At 34.9% G+C, this 19,890-nt stretch overlaps 1 protein-coding gene across 1 annotated transcript in view; it reads right to left on the minus strand.

Moving 5' to 3' along the window:
* The window catches only part of LOC132547050 (polyamine-transporting ATPase 13A3-like), a 35,566-nt gene extending 27,559 nt beyond the window's left edge, over positions 1–8,007 (minus strand). The window contains exon 1 of the mRNA XM_060210799.1: positions 7,560–8,007. Within this exon, the coding sequence (XP_060066782.1) occupies positions 7,560–8,007 (448 nt within the window). The remainder of the gene's footprint in view (positions 1–7,559) is intronic.
* Positions 8,008–19,890: the final 11,883 nt, after the last annotated feature.

The following is a 19,890-nucleotide window of genomic DNA, read 5'->3' on the forward strand; positions in this document are numbered from 1 at the left end:
AGTAATAAAATAGATTTTTTCAAAGACTCTGGTATGCCTTGGCCAGGGAACAGAACCCAAAGCCTTCCCCATAAGGACAAAACTCCACTACAGGTGAAAAATAAAGATTGTATAGAGGGCACACAGTTGAATAGCGCCTTTTGATACAACCTAATGATTACAGTAGATTAAGGCAATGCAGCATACAGTTGTTTCGTCCTTCTAGCACTTGTCAGTGATGTTAAGGGCCAAAAATTTTAAGTCTAGGAATCGACTGAAGAAAATTCAAAGTGGTCGAAAAAATAGACAAACACTAAACTGGGAAGTGAACTTGCCCCATAATTAAGAAAATTTCGTAATTTTCAGATATCTTGTCATTTGAGAACAACATCAAGTACGTGTGTGTATTCTGAACCGCGCCACTATTCAAATGAATTTAAACGTAGCATGCAGGTTACCGTGAATATCGGGACATAAAAAGGGAATAAGACCAGATTGTAGATTTAGTCGACTCTTACTAATTATCTGAACAAAGATAATACTCTTAAGCTCTACCTGTAGGTTACGTCTTATAAGGAAAGTGAAAGGTAGAAATATAGTAATATATGAAAAAAAAATTAAACTAATGCTGTTGCAGCAATTCAAAGGGAAAATTGAAAATCTGTTTGATTAGGCTATCACTTGAGCACGAAATGGTGCTGTTTCCATTATAAACAATATGACATATATCAACTGAATGACATTTCACTTTACATTTCAAATATATTGGTATTAAATTTAATGTTTCTTTAATAAAACCAAGGGAACATATCTTAATTACTTAAAGTCAGTTAATAAATATTCTACAACAGTTTAACAATACCTACATTCATTAGTATAAGTATGTGGTTCTTATTAAATATCAGATAATAAGACTTAATTGATCAATGTGAAAGAATAGCTTACACACAACACATCTCGAGGTAGATGGGTGCAAAATTTGAAAACTGAATTTGTTGCTCAGACAAGGGATAAACAAACCTTTCTATACCAGAATATTCTGGTGGTGAGATGAAATTTTGTGTTTGTAACTTTGCTTGCCTTAAAGTGGAAAATCATATATATCTGTCTTTTACTCAAAAAGACAAATACCTCGGTAAATACAATGGTATACAATGATTTTCACACAGCGTCAGAGGAATTGTCCAAGTATTGAAATGAAGTCGGTAATGCTAGAGGTGTCTTCTGCTGTCTCAATGGCACCGGTTATATAACAACAGAATCAGCATGCATACTAAAGAACATCAAGCATGCCTAACTTCATATCACATGGAAATAGGATATTTCTCAATGAGATTTATATCACTTCAGTAAAAATTATCCAAAATCCTCATCAACCTGCATTTCTCGAAACCCTATAGTAAGTTCATCAAGCCCTAACCACGACATGAAAACACCTTAGTTACAGGAAACAGGTGAATTTAGAAATGGAAAATTCACAAAAGTGTAACTAAGCTTTTGATACAGCTTGTTTATAAGTACTAGTAAGACTATTAAGCCAGGGGTCCTGGGTTCGATTCCTAGCGGAGGCATTGGAATTGATAGTGACCTCTGTTACATTTGGTTTTGATGCCGGGGCATTTATAATTACCGTTTTTACCAAACGGCACAAAATGTGCGATCCTTGTGCTAGATACTGTGTAGTGCGTGTGTCCGTACGAAGGTTTTGGTGTGTTGTGCTTTACCACAACTGTACAGTATTTTTTGTGAGAAGAAATTATATGTCAGAATCACCATATCATCATAACTCAGCACAATAACTTTAAATTCCGAGATAATCTATTCCACTAACTGTATTAGTATAGACAATGAATTTAGGTCTCCTATTGTCATCATCTGTATAGAATTATATGACTTTCATTTGTACATCTAAGTAGAGCTGACAAAAGCTTCTTCATGTACAAACTTATAACAAAACCGACTAATTAAGACTTATATTGATCCATTTAAACATATAGTTATATCTCATTATATACATATATATATATATATATATATATATATTCCAGTATGAAATCAGGACAAAATATTATTATGTAATTTTATGGTTTGATAGTTAATATAACATCCCTGAATAATTGTTTGAAAGATTTTATTGTTTATGTAACGAGTCGTATTTGTCTATGATAAAACTAGTCTTACATGTACATCTAAACATACTATGGATGTGATATGATTCCAACAAGCCAAACAGTTTTAAACAGGAAAACAAATATTGCTTATAAAAAACCTACCTGATCCCTTCATCATTTAGTGCTTCAATGCATCCACACACAATACTAATTATCCGATTGATATGGGTAACAACGGCGGGAATGGTCAACGGCGGACATCACTTTACCTAACGTCGTCAACAGTTAGGTTAAAACAGTTCCTCACATCAGTTAGGCACATGACAACAAATGATTAAATACATTGTTATATAAATATAGATACTGATTATAACTACACTCGGCAAGCATATGACACGTGTTCTTCACCTTGTACACGGTGGCCAGGTTATCATATCTCTACACTGAACGACTAGATAATAATGGGTACAGTACGTAGTTCATTCACAACACCGACAGTTTTCTAAACTGAAAGGAGTTTTACAATATGTTAGAATCTAAATTCTGTAAATATTTGACCTAACCTAACCTGCGTTTTTAAAGTCGTACTCCGACAGGCTAGCAGCTACTGAGTATTCACATTAAAAAGTTAACTAGCTGAACTCTTGTTATGTATCAAAAGCATTACACGTGAATGTAGGACTTTCCTCATACTCTCTTAAACATACCGTCTATAAAAGCAGAACTAGCCACTGTAACAGCTAAAACAAAACCAAGTCAACACCAATATATCAACGTAATCGCAATCAGAACTTTTGAGTTCAATAAAACTTAAACAAAATATGAACAAAAGAAAGTTAATATTGATCAAGTCGTCCATTCAAGTAATTAATGCCAGGTTCTCAAATGAGAACAATGTATGCAACAACGGAACCAATGGGCAAACTAACGCTTACCAAACATGTTCTGCTTGATATCGCACAAATATATAATATAATGTTATAAAATGCATTGAAAATGAAAAGAAACAAAAAATGAAATTTGATTTTAAAACAATGCCAGAGGCACATCATTTATGCACAGTTTAGACCTCACTTTCCAGTCATCTGTTATATACAGTCGCGAATAGCAATAATTGTTCGTAAACCAATCAATTTTGTAATATATAATATCAAGGTAAAACCAATTTCATTATTCTAGCTCAAAATAAATAAAACGTTTAAAAGCGACAGAGAATTACACCAGGTGATTCTGAAAGTCAACGTTGTCTTCTTCATGGACGATATCCGTCATGTAGAATGTTTAGTGTTTACTTTGATGGTCGTGCATTTTATCGATTATCAACCTTAATTGACAACAGTATTTTGATTTACTTATACGTTTTGAGGTTAATAGACAATAAACAAACAAATTAAAGTCGTTTATATACATAATTCAGTTTAACATGCATTATGGTCTTGTTTATCAACAAAACGGGTAATTTCCTAACATGCTTGACATCAAAAGGGAGATATAAATTGCCTGATGAGGCTTTATCAATATCAGTTTTTTTTTTTTTTTTTTTCTTTTAATTTTTGTTTCTGGAATTAAATTCACTGATGATAGTCCACGTGATATCTTTATGAGTAAGGTAACCTAACTTGGAACAATCATGAAAAGGAAGCCAGACAGTGAGCAGCTAGCGTCACTACTTACATAAACAGATAACATATCTATATTTGTCACCTAATCAGTGTATCCTGTAATATCGCCCATTATAGATTTGCACGTATGTCATTAGTGTTGCCTACCATAGATCCCTTTCTCGTTCGCTGCGTCAGTGAGAAATTGAACGAAATGTTATCATATTGACAACGCCGTTCCGGTATGGACGAATCACCATTAATCTTGCTTTTTAATATCATACTGTTGAGAATACACCAACTTTCTTTCCATGTCTTAGTTTTATCTTTACCTACCAGATACAGCTTCTCTTACACACTGATAGAATTAATACATATCGCCCTAGATATCATAGTGACGTTTTAGGTTCATGAACACTTGCGTTAAGCCACGTGACACGAATATCGAGCAACATCAACATTTACGTTGCATTTTACAGCCTCTGAAAGATGTTACACCAAATTTTGTATTACCAGAGAGAGGAATGTCTTACCCATTCTGAAAGTAATTTCCATCATTTTGTATAATACGATTTAGAAATGACGAATACATCAAGTGATGAGACTAGCCGACGGTAATAATTGCATAAAAATGAGATATTTTGTCGATCTTTCGTTGGAGTTATTCAGGTGGACACTATAATTCAGATTGTTAAGATTATTCTGTCTACTGATGACAGTTGTTTCCGATTCCAATCAGGCTACAAGGTTGCTCTTTTGAACAAATCTGCATTGTTGTCAATGTGACTTAGTAAGAATGGAACTCTTTTGTGTTACTCGTACACGTGTATATAACAATGGCGGTAGGAATACGTAAGAAATGTATTAAGCTATAGTAATCTTCCGAAATTCATTTCAGAGATACATGGAACATTGTATGAGTGATAGAAAAAAATCTACAAATCCAAGTATACAATAAAGCTTGCTTTCATTTTCTATGAGCCTTCATGAAAGCCCTTTTGGAGTTTCAGTTTTTACTCGCGAAGACTCGAAAGAATAAAACTCGTTTCATTTAAGACTCTTTGTTTGATAAGAGATAAGTAACGGCGTTTATCATTACCAATTTATGACCGTTATGTGTTGATCCATTTCCCCTAATGTTCTTTGATATCTCTTCTATGCTATTTGAATGTGTCTAGTCCTATCATCTGCATTTTTTTCATGACATTAGTATGTTTTGAATGTTGTGATGTAGAAATAGATCACCACGGCCTTGTGACTTTTATAAATATTGAATGGTTCATGAGAGGACGATCTGTCACGTACCATTACATGTTAAGGCTAGATAAGACCTATACTTTGATCGCTGTACACCAATCTTTATTTGTAAAACGTATGAAAACAATATCAAGACATTATATTTTTTATCTAAATTTTATTAAAATAACAAAAATATACTAACACGTTAAAAATCTAAATCCAAATTTAAGATTGATCAATAAATGACAACAAATGAGCAAAATGTTTATGCGAGTAAGTAATCCGATGAAAGCGAAACTAAACACCAAGCGCATATCATATAAATGGCACAAGAAAATAAAATATTTTCCAATGAGAAATTGATGGCGATCTTAGCTCTTCCATATAGTCTCCGTCAACCTACATCTCTCGAACCCTGTGTTATCTTTCATGAATATCCTTATATTGGGATAAACAAATCGCAATCATCATTGTAACGCTGTCCTGATGCGTTGTAGGTAAAGAGAGTCTATCGTGTCCTATCTTTGATTTCCAATTGGACATATATGATGTTCACGGTCATACCATACTGCAAAAAATGTTTTGTTATATTCTAGATGTTACTTTTTCATGCAAAAATTTCATTTCAGAATATTTTGTTGTCTTGATGTTGGTGACAAATGGCATTGGGCAACAGGCAGAGCCTATGGAAGCCCTCTCCATACAACTTAAACAAGTACACAGACACATCAATAAAAATTAAAGATATTGAATAATAATGATAGCATTCCAGGAAAAGAATATAGAATATAGATTCAGTTGAATAATTATCTAACAGAAATGTTAGGCAAGCATTACCATCATTTAAATTATAGTGTTAAAGAATGGTAAGATTAGATAGGTAATATAATTATATATAACTAGATGGAGTCAAAGTTTGTCAATTGATCACGGCACAGGCTGCAGGTTCAAACAGTCCATATACCCACAATCCTGAGCCGAGTCCGTAAAAATTGACGGGCGAACCAAGCTTAAGATAACAAATTCAAATTAAAAATAGAAAAAAAATGTATATATAAGAATACTAAGGCTAAAACAGGCGACCGGTATTAGTTATAAATCTCTGAACCAAATCAAGAATAGATTTATTTATATTTGCATCAAGTGTATGAGATCCTTTAAGAAATGTATCAGTGGTAAGAGGTATAGAATCACTATGAGTAGAAAGATAATTAAGAAGGGGTTGTCTTTGAATAGTAAAGAAGGGGCGATGGGAAAAAAGTGAGTAGGATCTTCAACTGGGTGGCCACAAGTACAGGCAGGATTGTCTTTAAGGTGGGAATTAAATAAGTCAAAATTTAGATTACTTGCAGAGTTTCTTAGTTGACACAAGGTTATGTTTGCCTTTCTTTTACCGTAATATTTAAAAGTATCAGTGCATTGTAAAAGAGGATTGATAACAGGCTGTGACAAAAATGTTTTTTTTTTTTATTGCATAAATGGATGTCAATGAGGGAAACAGACAGGATGGGTCATTCTATTCAGTCATGAGTTTTGTGTCGAAGAGGATAATGAGCAGTATTATTGTTGATAAAAGGATGTATAGAATCAGTTACATGAGGAGGGCATCTGTTATTTAAAATATTAAAAAATGGATATTTTGATGTAGGTGTCTCCGTTTAGCTAATGGTATTAATCTAGACTCATTGTAAAGGATAGCATGACTGGTGCCCCGTCTCAGACCAGTAATAATGTGTATTGCCTCGAATTGAACTGATTCTAAGATGTTGCATTCCCTTTCTGTGCAGTTAGACCAAACAATATCAGCATATTCTAAAATAGGACGAATAAATGTAATATATATTAATTCAAGTGACTTTCTGTCAATTTTGTACTTTAACATTCTAAGAATATTTATTCGTTTATAAGCTTACTCATACATAAAGCTTATGTGGTTGGACCAGTTAGCATGATTGTTAAAAATTAGACCCAGGTGCTTATGACATGTAACATTTTTAATAACTGAGTTATTAAAATACAGATTTGGATGCAGCATTTCAGAATCTATTCGCCTAGAAAAATGTAGGGTTCAGTCTTATCCGGATTAAAAATAATAACCCACCTATTTGCCCATCTAGAAATTTTTTGGAGATCATCATTTAGTATATCAGCCTAATCTTGCCTGTCGCCCTCAATTAGGCCATATAAAGATGTGTCATCAGCAAATAATTAGATAGTAAATCATCACCAATATCATTAATATATAGCAAGAACAGATAAGGACCAAGAACTGAACCTTGTGGGACCCCAGCCTGTAATGTTTTCCAGTTGGACCTGTACCCATCTAGGACCACTCTCTGTTTCCTGTCAGATAAATAAGATGAAAACCACTTTAACATATTATTACTAATACCATATTTGTAAATTAATCCATCATGCCAAACTCTATCAAACGCTTTGCTAATATCACAAAATATCATTCTTGCTTCTTTGCCTTTATCCAAATGTTTAATAATTTCATCATATATAATTAAAAGTTGATTAACAGTAGAATCTTTTGGTAAGAAACCTGATTGGTTTCTAGAGATAATATTGTATCTTGAAAGATAGTTATACAAATATTTGAAAACAATTTTCTCAAGGATTTTACTGGAGATTGGAGTAACAGAGATTGGCCTATAGTTGGAAGGGTCACTTTTTCCTCCTTTCCCTTTATATACAGGTGTTACATGGGCATTTTTCCAGGAGGTAGAAAGTACACCTGCAGAGATAGATTTATCAAATATTATAGAGAGAGGTTTAACAAGGGATTGAGAAACTCCTTTTATGAATTTGGGAGGGATGGCATCAGGGCCAGCAGGTTTGTTAGAATTTCGAAGCTGAAGTTGGTCAATAATGTCCTGTTCAGTTATGTCGATAGAAGAGAAGTTAATAATTGGTGGGGGATAGTCAGGTGGTAAATCATCAGCATTCTTGTCTGTCGTTGAAATAGATGTGAAGTAATCATTGAAAGACTCAGCTTTATCTAGAGGATGTATTTTCAGATCATCATTAATTATCTGGGGAGAGTCAGTATCGCTTTTATTTTGAAGATTCATAACTGATTTAGCAATTCGCCACCATTTTCCAGGAGGATTAGTTTTATCAATAAGAGAAGATTGTAATTTAGATAGGTATTCAATTTTAGCCGCTCGAATTAAGGTAATTACCTGGTTTCGAATAACTTTAAATTTATTCCAGGAGGCTTGGGAATTCTGTTGTTTAGCTTTAGAATGCTGACGATTTCTCTGTCTTATTTTCAGTCTAATTTCATTAGTCATCCATATTTTGTCATTAGGTCTAATAGTTACAGTCTTGTTTGGTACAAATTGGTCAATAGCAGCTAAAATTTTGTTAGATAGAATATAATTCATTTCATCAATATCACCTACTAATTGAAAATTCCAGACAATAGAACTAAAAAATTCATTTGCTCCATCAAAATTAGTATTTTGGAAATATAAAAGGTTTTTTTTTATAAGCAAGTTTCTTAAAATACTTAAAGTTTAAGTTAGCAGTAATTGGGGAGTGGTCACTACAAGATGCGGGTAGCACAGATGTATTAGTAACAAAGTTAACATTAATTAATAACAAGAATATCAAGTGAAGTTGAAGATTGAGGAGTAATCCTGGTAAGTTCAGTAACAGTATTTTGTAGTCCGTATTTTAATAAGAGTCTATAAAAATGAGAGTTTGGACTAAGGTTTAGCATATCTTGATTAATATCTCCAACCAGAATTACTTCTCTTTGTAAATCAAACACATCATTTAAATTATTTTCAAGTTTTTGCCAGTAGTTAACAGGAGAATTTGGAGGTCTGTAGATACAACCAATTAAAATAGGCTTATTATGAGTGGATACCTCATCCCAAAGTAATTCTAATTCATCAGACTCAAGGTCAGTTCTTCGCTTGATATTAAGATTGTTTTTAGAGTAGATAAGAACACCACCACCACAGTTGTTTCTATCTTTTCTGAAGAGATTACCATAGTTTTCAAGTGATAAATCATTGTCAGGAATATAATTATTGAGATGAGTTTCACTAACACATAAAATATCATAGTCAGAGAATTCTGCAGCAAGAAGATGAATCCTGTTTCTTAATGAACATACATTTATGTGACAAATACAAATATTTTGAAAGATCGAGCTAGTATCATTATCAGGACCAGGGTTAGGGTGAATATCTCCGCATAATATTAATAAAATATATATCAGCAATAAATACTCAATGTTTAATGAACATAATGTCAGAGAATCATAAATAATGCCGGAATGATATACAAGTCACTTAATGCTCCACTGGTACAGGAAGGATCAATACACTTAACCATTGTCAAAAAACAGAAATGCACTAAAATGATGTATTATCAACGTAGAGCATCGAATGACATGGAGATACTTATTGTAAAGATGGCAATGTGTTTGTAAATATCTGACAGGTGATGGACATGTTTATCTGTTTATATTCTGAAAACATGGGTGGCATAATAAACATAGTAAAAACAAGAACAAATGAAAATAGAACAACATAGGATGCTTATAAAGATTCCGTTCGTAAAAGGTAGCCTTTCTCTGTCTAACCATTTTCAATAAAACAACGCACAATTTCTTTTGCTGTAAATATGTATAACTTTATCTGGAGCATTCAAATCATTCTGAAATAGGCAACGATAAAAAGGTTCATCGATGAAATTATTTCGATGTTTAGATTTTTACGAGAACTATGGAAATTGGGACACGGGATGTCATTGGTTATATTATTAAACGAAATCAATAAGTTTTTAAAGCCAAAATTTGAACGCTACGGAGATATATCAGTTTATGGGGATATATCAGTTTACGGGGATATCTCAGTTTACAGATATATATCATTTTACGGGGATATCTCAGTTTACGGGGATATATCAGTTTACGGGGATATATCAGTTTACAGATATATATTATTTTACGGGGATATCTCAGTTTACGGGGATATATCAGTTTACGGGGATATCTCAGTTTACGGGGATATATCAGTTTACGGGGATATATCAGTTTACAGATATATATTATTTTACGGGGATATCTCAGTTTACGGGGATATATCAGTTTACGGGGATATATCAGTTTACGGGGATATATCAGTTTACGGGGATATATCAGTTTACAGATATATATTATTTTACGGGGATATCTCAGTTTACGGGGATATATCAGTTTACGGGGATATCTCAGTTTACGGGGATATATCAGTTTACGGGGATATATCAGTTTACAGATATATATTATTTTACGGTGATATCTCAGTTTACGGGGATATATCAGTTTACGGGGATATAACAGTTAACGGGGATATATCAGTTTACGGGCATATCTCAGTTTACGGGGATATCTCAGTTTACGGGGATATCTCAGTTTACGAGGATATATCAGTTTACGGGGATATATCATTTTACAGATATATATTATTTTACGGTGATATCTCAGTTTACGGGGATATCTCAGTTTACGGGGATATATCAGTTTACGGGGATATATCAGTTTACGGGGATATATCAGTTTACAGATATATATTATTTTACGGTGATATCTCAGTTTACGGGGATATATCAGTTTACGGGGATATATCAGTTTACGGGGATATCTCAGTTTACGGGGATATATCAGTTTACGGGGATATCTCAGTTTACGGGGATATCTCAGTTTACGGGGATATATCAGTTTACGGGGATATATCAGTTTACGGGGATATCTCAGTTTACGGGGATATATCAGTTTCCTGGGATATATCAGTTTACAGATATATATTATTTTACGGTGATATCTCAGTTTACGGGGATATATCAGTTTACGGTGATATCTCAGTTTACGGGGATATATCAGTTTACAGATATATATAGTTTACGGGGATATATCAGTTTACAGATATATATATATCAGTTTACGGGGATATATCAGTTTACGGGGATATATCAGTTTACGGGGATATCTCAGTTTACGGGGATATATCAGTTTACGGGGATATCTCAGTTTACAGGGATATATCAGTTTACAGGGATATAACAGTTAACGGAGATATATCAGTTTACGGGGATATATCAGTTTACGGGGATATCTCAGTTTACAGGGAATATATCAGTTTAGGGGATATAACAGTTTACGGGGATATCTCAGTTTACGGAGATATGTCAGTTTACGGGGATGTATCAGTTTACAGATATATATTATTTTACGGGGATATCTCAGTTTACGGGGATATATCAGTTTACGGGGATATCTCAGTTTACGGAGATATATCAGTTTACGGAAATATATCATTTTACGGGATATATCAGTTTACGGATATATATTATTTTACGGGGATATCTCATTTTACGGGGATATATCAGTTTACGGGGGTATCTCATTTTACGGGGATATATCAGTTTACGGGGATATCTCATTTTACGGGGATATATCAGTTTACGGGGATATCTCATTTTATGTGGATATCTCATTTTACGGAGAATTCTCATTTTACGGGGATATATCAGTTTACGGGGGTATCTCATTTTACGGGGATATATCAGTTTACGGGGATATCTCATTTTATGTGGATATCTCATTTTACGGAGAATTCTCATTTTACGGGGATATCTCATTTTACGGGATATCTCATTTTACGGGGAATTCTCATTTTACTGGGATATTGGTGGTGATCCATTTGTATCATCATCTATATGGTATAATCTGTTCATCTCACCATATGACAGTGGTAATGTTATAATATACACGTATGTGAGATAGCCAACATCAATAAAGATGGAGAGATAGTATGAAGTCAATTGATACTACTATTTGCACAAAGTATATACATATCTACAGTATGTCACACGTGCACGTGTATCATTGACCACGTGTGACCTTTTAAGATATGATGAGTTAGATGGAAACATGTTATCTCTAATTTCGATTGCATCCTTTCCTATTACCTGTTAGGGTTTTCAAAAATTCCAGTGAAACACTTAAATCGTCTTTTTGAGTTAATTAAAAGGTATGGCCAAAATAAGATATTAATGTTGGTACCCGAATTTGAATTCTTTTTATCAAATTGCAAATTTTAAGGTACGATGCATTAATTGAAACAATCTGAAAATAGCATTGAAAAATATGATGATTTATTGATGCTTGCGTTAATTGATAATTAAAATTGAAAAATGCATGATAACAAATATTTAGCTTTGCGTCAAAGTTAAAATTAATTTTTAAGCATTTTATAATAAAATATATTATCTGAAGTGATATGATTTGTTATTTTACAATGCCGCTATTGTATGAGGTAATATAATTAAACAATATTTTGGTTATTGATATATTAATAAACATGTTAATCAGAAATAGGATAATGAAAAACAATAAAAAAGATAACATGTAAAATTATCACAACGTTATTAACGCAGATTAAAGATTATTTAAAATTCATTATAATGGTCCCACAGAGTGTCCTGTTTGTAGGACTCCAATGAGTATCCTGTTTGTATGACTCCACTAAGTATCCTGTTTGTTTGACTCTACTGAGTATCCTGTGTGTATGACTCCACTGAGTATCCTGTTTGTATGACCCCACTGAGTGTCCTTTTTGTAGGACTCCACTGAGTATCCTGTTTGTTTGACTCTACTGAGTATCCTGTTTGTATGACTCCACTGTGTATCCTGTTTATAGGACTCCACTGAGTATCCTGTTTCTTTGACTCCACTGAGTGTCCTATTTGTAGGACTCCGCTGAGTATCCTGTTTGTAGGACTCCACTGAGTATCCTGTTTATATGACTCCACTGAGTATCATGTTCGTATGACTCCACTGAGTATCCTGTTTGTATGACCCCACTGAGTATCCTTTTTGTAGGACTCCACTGAGTATCCTTTTTGTAGGACTCCACTGAGTATCCTGTTTGTTTGACTCTACTGAGTATCCTGTTTGTATGACTCCACTGAGTATCCTGTTTGTATGACTCCACTGAGTATCCTGTTTGTAGGACTCCACTGAGTATCCTGTTTGTATGACTCCACTGAGTATCCTGTTTGTATGACCCCACTGAGTGTTCTGTTTGTAGGACTCCATTGAGTATCCTGTTTGTAGGACTCCACTGAGTGTCCTGTTTGTAGGAATCCGCTGAGTATCCTGTTTTTAGGACTCCACTGAGTATCCTGTTTGTAGGACTCCACTGAGTATCCTGTTTGTGTGACTCCACTGAGTATCCTGTTCTTAGGACTCCACTGAGTATCCTGTTTGTTTGACTCCACTGAGTATCCTGTTTGTTTGACTCCTCTAAGTATCCTGTTTGTTTGACCCCACTGAGTATCCTGTTTGTAGGACTCCACTGAGTATCCTGTTTGTAGGACTCCACTGAGTATCCTGTTTGTAGGACTCCACTGAGTATCCTGTTTGTAGGACTCCACTGAGTATCCTGTTTGTAGGATTCCACTGAGTGTCCTGTTTGTAGGACTCCACTGAGTATCCTGTTTGTAGGACTCCACTGAGTATCCTGTTTGTAGGACTCCACTGAGTGTCCTGTTTGTAGGAATCCGCTGAGTATCCTGTTTTTAGGACTCCACTGAGTGTCCTGTTTGTAGGACTCCACTGAGTATCCTGTTTGTAGGACTCCACTGAATATCCTGTTCTTAGGACTCCACTGAGTATCCTGTTTGTTTGACTCCACTGAGTATCCTGTTTGTTTGACTCCACTGAGTATCCTGTTTGTAGGATTCCACTGAGTGTCCTGTTTGTAGGAATCCACTGAGTGTCCTGTTTTTAGGACTCCACTGAGTATCCTGTTTTTAGGATCCACTTAATATCCTATTTGTACATTTCTGCAAATCCTGATTAGAAGGAACAATGCGAGTATAATAATATTAGTTTTCCGCTTAACATGTGTATGTGATCAGAACAAGACATCCACACTAGTGAACTGAAAATCAATATGATCATACCTGTGGTTCTTTTGAATGTCTGTTTGAAACATGAGTCATGATGTATGTCTTTAAGATTTGCTACAAAACAAAAATCTGGAAAGTTTAATGAAATCAGGCAATACTATTATTGCTATAACTGTCACAAGTATTGTTACACCTGACCATCCAATGACCATGGAGGATGTTCTCGAATCATAGACACTGATTTTAGTCCTTTTAAACGAGGAAAGTGTAGTTTTGTTTACCACTAAAAGCTCCTTTAGGTTAGCAAGCAGACATGGCAGATCACTATCCGCACACGGGGTATCAGTAACATAACGACAGATACAAGCACATGTAACATTTGTCTCTGGGTTAGGTGAAGACCACACAACAGTAGACGTTGTGGGCTGATGTGAAGTCATTTCCACTGATGATGGTACTTGGAGTGTTGTCGATTTTGAACTAGTCTTTTGGGTTTGATCAGAACTGCTTGTGGCATCGGTGGTTGTGGTGGTTGCGGCAACGTTGGTAGTCATGGTCTCAGCTGTAGTGGAAGTGGTGACTACATCTGCCATTGTGGTCGTTACTGCAGTTACGGTGGTAGAGGTTGTCTCGGCTTCGGTTGTTGTTTCTGAAATATATAAAACTTATTCCTTTTACTGAATTCTTTGTCATGTTCTAATCCAGTAAAATTGTGGCACGGTTCAGAAATTAAACATATACAAATACGTGATTGTCAGAAATAGGAACATTAAGATATTTATTAAATCATCAGGATAGTACACCTTTCATCTAGTTTTAATCTTTTCTTTCGAACACTTTGGATTTTACTCATTCACACCATAGACTTCAAATTTTAGGCCCTTAAGCATCACTGACGATTCCTAGAAGGACGAAACAAGTGTATGATTCTGTTTAATTCAATACTTGGCACGATCATGTCTAACTCAAAATTGGTATTAAAGCTTCTATCCACTTGTTTGTCTTTTATGTTTTAAACTGTCCTTTTTGTATGGTAATTAATGTCATTCTACTACAGGTCATTTCAGTAACTGTTATCGTACGGAAAAAATATGAACGGTACACAACAATACTTCGACGGAACATTTATTTTAATTGTGGTAGAATCAGGCCTTACAATTTTGTTGTTGTTGTATATGGTATTTCTTCAACTGACATCATTACGTACTCTACGTATTCTATATACAAAAATCTATATTTCAGGAGGATGTCATGTCAGCATATATATTTCTTTACATCAGTGCAAAGCACGAGTCAAGATATCGATATTTTCCGTCATAAAAGTAGATCGTCAGTTAGACATTCAATGGAAAATCCTTTATTGTCTTTATTGTGCTTTTTAAGGGGAAATTCTATCTAATCATATAACCGATGTGTGAGTTGACAAAAAGATTGAAATTGAGTTTACTCCTTGAATTGCACATTTACCATATACAGATTAAGCATTACAAAACAACGGTATCGTAGACAATGTTTTAGTGAGAAACCCTCTTGTTCAACATTCGCTTCATTCTCAGCCGAACGGGTTGAAAGCCAGCGGCAAATTCGTTTGTTTGCTCGAACGATTTCATTAGCTGTTGGCGCACAAAAGACAGATTAGACGAAGACTAAATATGGACATTTTTTCAATGTAAAGTCAAACAGCATTTAGAAGAGATTGATTTAAGTACAACAAGCTAATAAAATCTTAAAAAGGAGATCATTTGCTCCCTGCAAAATCACGTTCCAAACCTGCAATTTATCATGTGATTTTCTAAAGAGAGTTTTAACGATTTATGCAAAACGATTTGATTGCTATATGTAAAGGTTCCTTCCATTTATTAACTAATAAATTAATTGATTAATTCTGTTAAAATATTGAGGAACATTCGTGCTATGCAAAATAGGCCAGAGAGAGCCATTCACATGTCAGACGCCCAGCATGACGTCCACACAGCTAAGTAGAAGTATTTGCGATCAACTCAAGGAATCGGTTGGGTCACTGAATCAAGACATTTAGACAACATATACATGGGTAACACTGAAAGTCTCACCCAAGCACTCAACGACCTATCTAGCCAGGTGTAATAACGGCAGAAAATCATCGATAATTGATTCGCGCTCAGCAAATGATGGCGCAATTGCGTCGCACCACCTCAGTGATCAAACCTCGCTGAAGTCACTGCAGCATCCTTCATGCATAGCGGTATGCTTGCTGCTGATCGCGATTCTAGTACGCTGACTTGTTTTGGCAGTACTGTAAACAATCAAACACTCGCTGACTTGTTTATACTCATGAATGGTATAAACATGCCACCTATCCTGCCGGAAGGCAATTATTGTGTAATAGGTTGCCCAATTAAACTTTTGACAGTCGCGAGTGTCCTTGATGGAAGCTCTTATGCAATCCACACGCGTTTCTCTAAATAAACACACATAAATATGTATATATAGATACCCTGAAATGTATATATGATGCATGGCCGGTTCTCAAAGTAAGGACAAGTTGTTTCCAACACGATTTTAATGTTCGAAAAAACAAATCATTTGGAATGCTAATCACTTCAGAGCAAAGTCATTAGAGAGGTTAAGCAACTCTTATGTACATGAAGTAGGGGAATCCCCTAAATTTTGTGTGTATGACGTCATCGAGTTATGCATTCAAGCATTTGCTACACGTAGCCAGAACTTGTAGCGTGGCAATTACAAGTAAGTACAAACGTGTAAACAGGTGTGATGACATGATTAACTTTCTCATTGACATTTTATGTCAATTATGTTTTTTAACGCCCATATTTTCTTACAATATACGGCTTGTGCAGCCCAAGAGACCCAACAGTAAGATCAAGTACTTAAGCGAGAACACCAAATGGAAAGAACGTTAAAAGAGTAAGAATTTGAAGTGAGGCGAGGACAATGGCAACTCGCAAAAGAACGTTTGGAGCTGAAAGAAGAAGAGTGAAAACTGAAAATGGAGTTAAAAAAGGCTAAACATTCATTGATGATGCAAATCATGACAGACCTAATCGCTGAAAATAATTTTAAAACGTACCTGAAATAGATTAAACAAATATTATCATTTTTCATTTTTCATCTTAGTGATGCCTGCAATTTTTTCCATAAAACTCGACTTCATTTTGGGCGATCAATCTCAAACTTTATACTTATTTCATGCTTAGTTGTCAAAAACCAAACATAAGTAAAAATTTGAATTTTCCATTCAACACAAACATTTTTATTTGGACGTGCCACTGTTTTTATTTATTTGATACACAATTAAATTTTAGATTAAAGGGCCTGTTTCCAGTAATGTTAATTCTCCATAGGAGCCTGCCCCCGTATAATTTCTTATCTAGCTCAACTACTGTTTTTTTCTTTTCCGAAAAATAATTTTACACCTTTCAGTGAAAATGTATTTTTATAAAGTTGTTAATTTCAGCATCAAAGACATAAGTTCGTAAATAAAAGAAGGTTATCTCGAAATTATAATTCGCAACATAGTATAAATTTCTTTTGATAAATATTTCCAAAACATCGTATTTATTCATAAAACATAAAAAAAATATTCTCGAATGAAAATGCACTTGCAGAAACACAATTATGAAGAAAAATGCCATAGATTTGCAATTTTCTCCCGTTATATAGTTTTGGATGCAAATTTCCACCAGAAATCGGATAGAGCTTTACTTGTTTCATATGTGTACCAAAAATCAGCTAATTCCATGTGGTGGAACGTTCTCATATCGCCGCCTGAATGTGGTTGTAAATTGAAAGAAAAGGGGAAATGAGTAACAACCTTGTCTGAAACCCTATTATATAGCTTATTTTATACAAACTTTTATATTGAATATCAGAGCGGATATTTTCATGACAGTTTTATGATGTGTAACGACTAAATAAATAGTATCGATATAAAGATTTACACTGAGGACACCCTGATACATGAATACTGTTCCATCTCAAGCTGTCCTCTTCTGAATTTTCTGATCGTGTGGCCTTGTACATTTATCCGTATCTTCTTGTCTTTGTCTATACGTTTACGAAATCATTCACTCGACGCTAGCTATTCTTGTCTCAATTTCCTTGTTTTATTGTCCCATCTCCAAAGCGTTGTGGCTCTGTCAGGGTTGGGACCCTGACTTGTCTCACTTTCTTTGTGCCTGCCGACCACGCCATGTCGAATAGATAGATTATCCATATGAAATACTTTATTTTGTTCTAAGTAATCAATCAATTCTGCGCTTCTTGGAGGTATTGAATGTGATTTATTATATTGTCTTGTTATTTTGTGTAATTAGTTGTTCGTTATTTATCACACATTTTCGCATAATTGTACCAAACTACTAAGTATTAGCTGTTTACTGCAATCATCGGTGGCTTGCTATTTTGTTACTTTATCGACGCTTCATAAACCAATCGTTATTGTTTAAAGATGGAGGGTAAATGTGTTGGAGAAGAGTGTCAAGTATACTTCAAGAAACGTAGTGGCAATAAGAACAGAAGTGCACGCAATGTAAATAGTCCACAATATAAATGGCTCCTAGATACGCTGGTGCAACAAGGATTGATGTCAGCAAAGGACCAAGCATTTATTTGCCAGAAGTGCTACATGAAGTATCTTCGGAACAAAAATCAGCCTGAACCTGAACCCGAGCTGAACCAGGAAATAGAGGAAGAAGACGACTCCCCGTCCCATATCCTGCCGTTGCTGACCCTTCATGATCTTTTGAATGGATCATTTTCACACAAAAAATGTTGCCTCTGTCTTGTTACCTTTCCAAAAAATGGAACAAAATCATCAGTCTTACCAAAACGTGCAAGACATCACCTGATCTATTCACACAAACTGTGGTGTCCCACCTCATCCCGCGTCTGCTCCATTCACCTTATTGGTAACGACTTAAATCCGTCTACAGTTGTTGTCCTTGATGGTAGAGGTTTCTTGGAATCTAAGTTACCATCAAAATCGTCCGAAATCATTAATGACCTCCTAGAGGTGTCGCACGTCCTTTCACAGAACCAGGCTGCGTTTACAATAAGCTTTTCTTCTCTTGATGACTCGGCATGCATGGACCAATTCAACCCAATATTGAAAATGTTCCACCTCTTACATTTTGATGATTTTTCCTCTTTTCAATGGCATATTACGTACTATTGAATAGGATAAAAATTGGTTTGCATCCAACGCCCATAAAAGGGTGTATTCTCTAAAAAACACAGTTTTTGTGTCTAAAATGTTATCATCGAAAATGGCATTTTTGAGATTGTTTCTTCCATAAAACAGCCAAATAGCGCGATGGAAACATGATTTTTTGTCACAATCATGCCATGAATGTATTCTTTACGGTGACTAGATTTTCATTAATATTTTACATAACATGCACATTTAATCAACACTTAGACAGCTTCTGAAAGGTACAACTTTGAGGAGCCATAAAAAACAAACCAAGTGACCTAAATCTTTATACTTTATAGATTTGTGACCACAACGGCATGGGCAATGCACCACCAACAGGAAATTTGAATCAGAGAAGGGGCCGTTTTGGAAACCGACCCTTTGAACTTTATATTATGATCTTTGTAGATGTGTATTTTCCGCAATTTTGTCCAAGACACCGTCCGTCATATTTTGACAACATTAGGCAAATCAAGTAATATACATTTTAGAGATATTCCTGAAATGAAGGCAGGCCTAGTTCGAAAATCAGACTTGTCTGGCTTCCGTAAAGAGAGGCAACAACATGATATTTTCCAACTTATTGCAAGTATAATTTCAAATTCTAGAGCCAGGACTTTTCCAAATCTCCATTCAATGCAAGTGCGCACTGCCGACATCCTCTTGTTAAACCTATCTTGGTTAGTTAAGAAATAACCCCTCCTCTAAATCAGGTTATAATATATGCTGAGAGGGGTTGGACGGGATCTCCATAACAACGTATGTGTCTCCATTCGATGGAATTTCAAACAGCGTCTCTTCGACTTCCGATAAAAAGTTCCAGACGATTGTTTGCTTCTCGAAGACTATT

This window comes from Ylistrum balloti, unplaced genomic scaffold (assembly GCF_031769215.1).
Source record: "Ylistrum balloti isolate Yb309-2 unplaced genomic scaffold, AGI_CSIRO_Ybal_v1 Utg369932, whole genome shotgun sequence".
Lineage (NCBI taxonomy): Eukaryota > Metazoa > Mollusca > Bivalvia > Pectinida > Pectinidae > Ylistrum > Ylistrum balloti.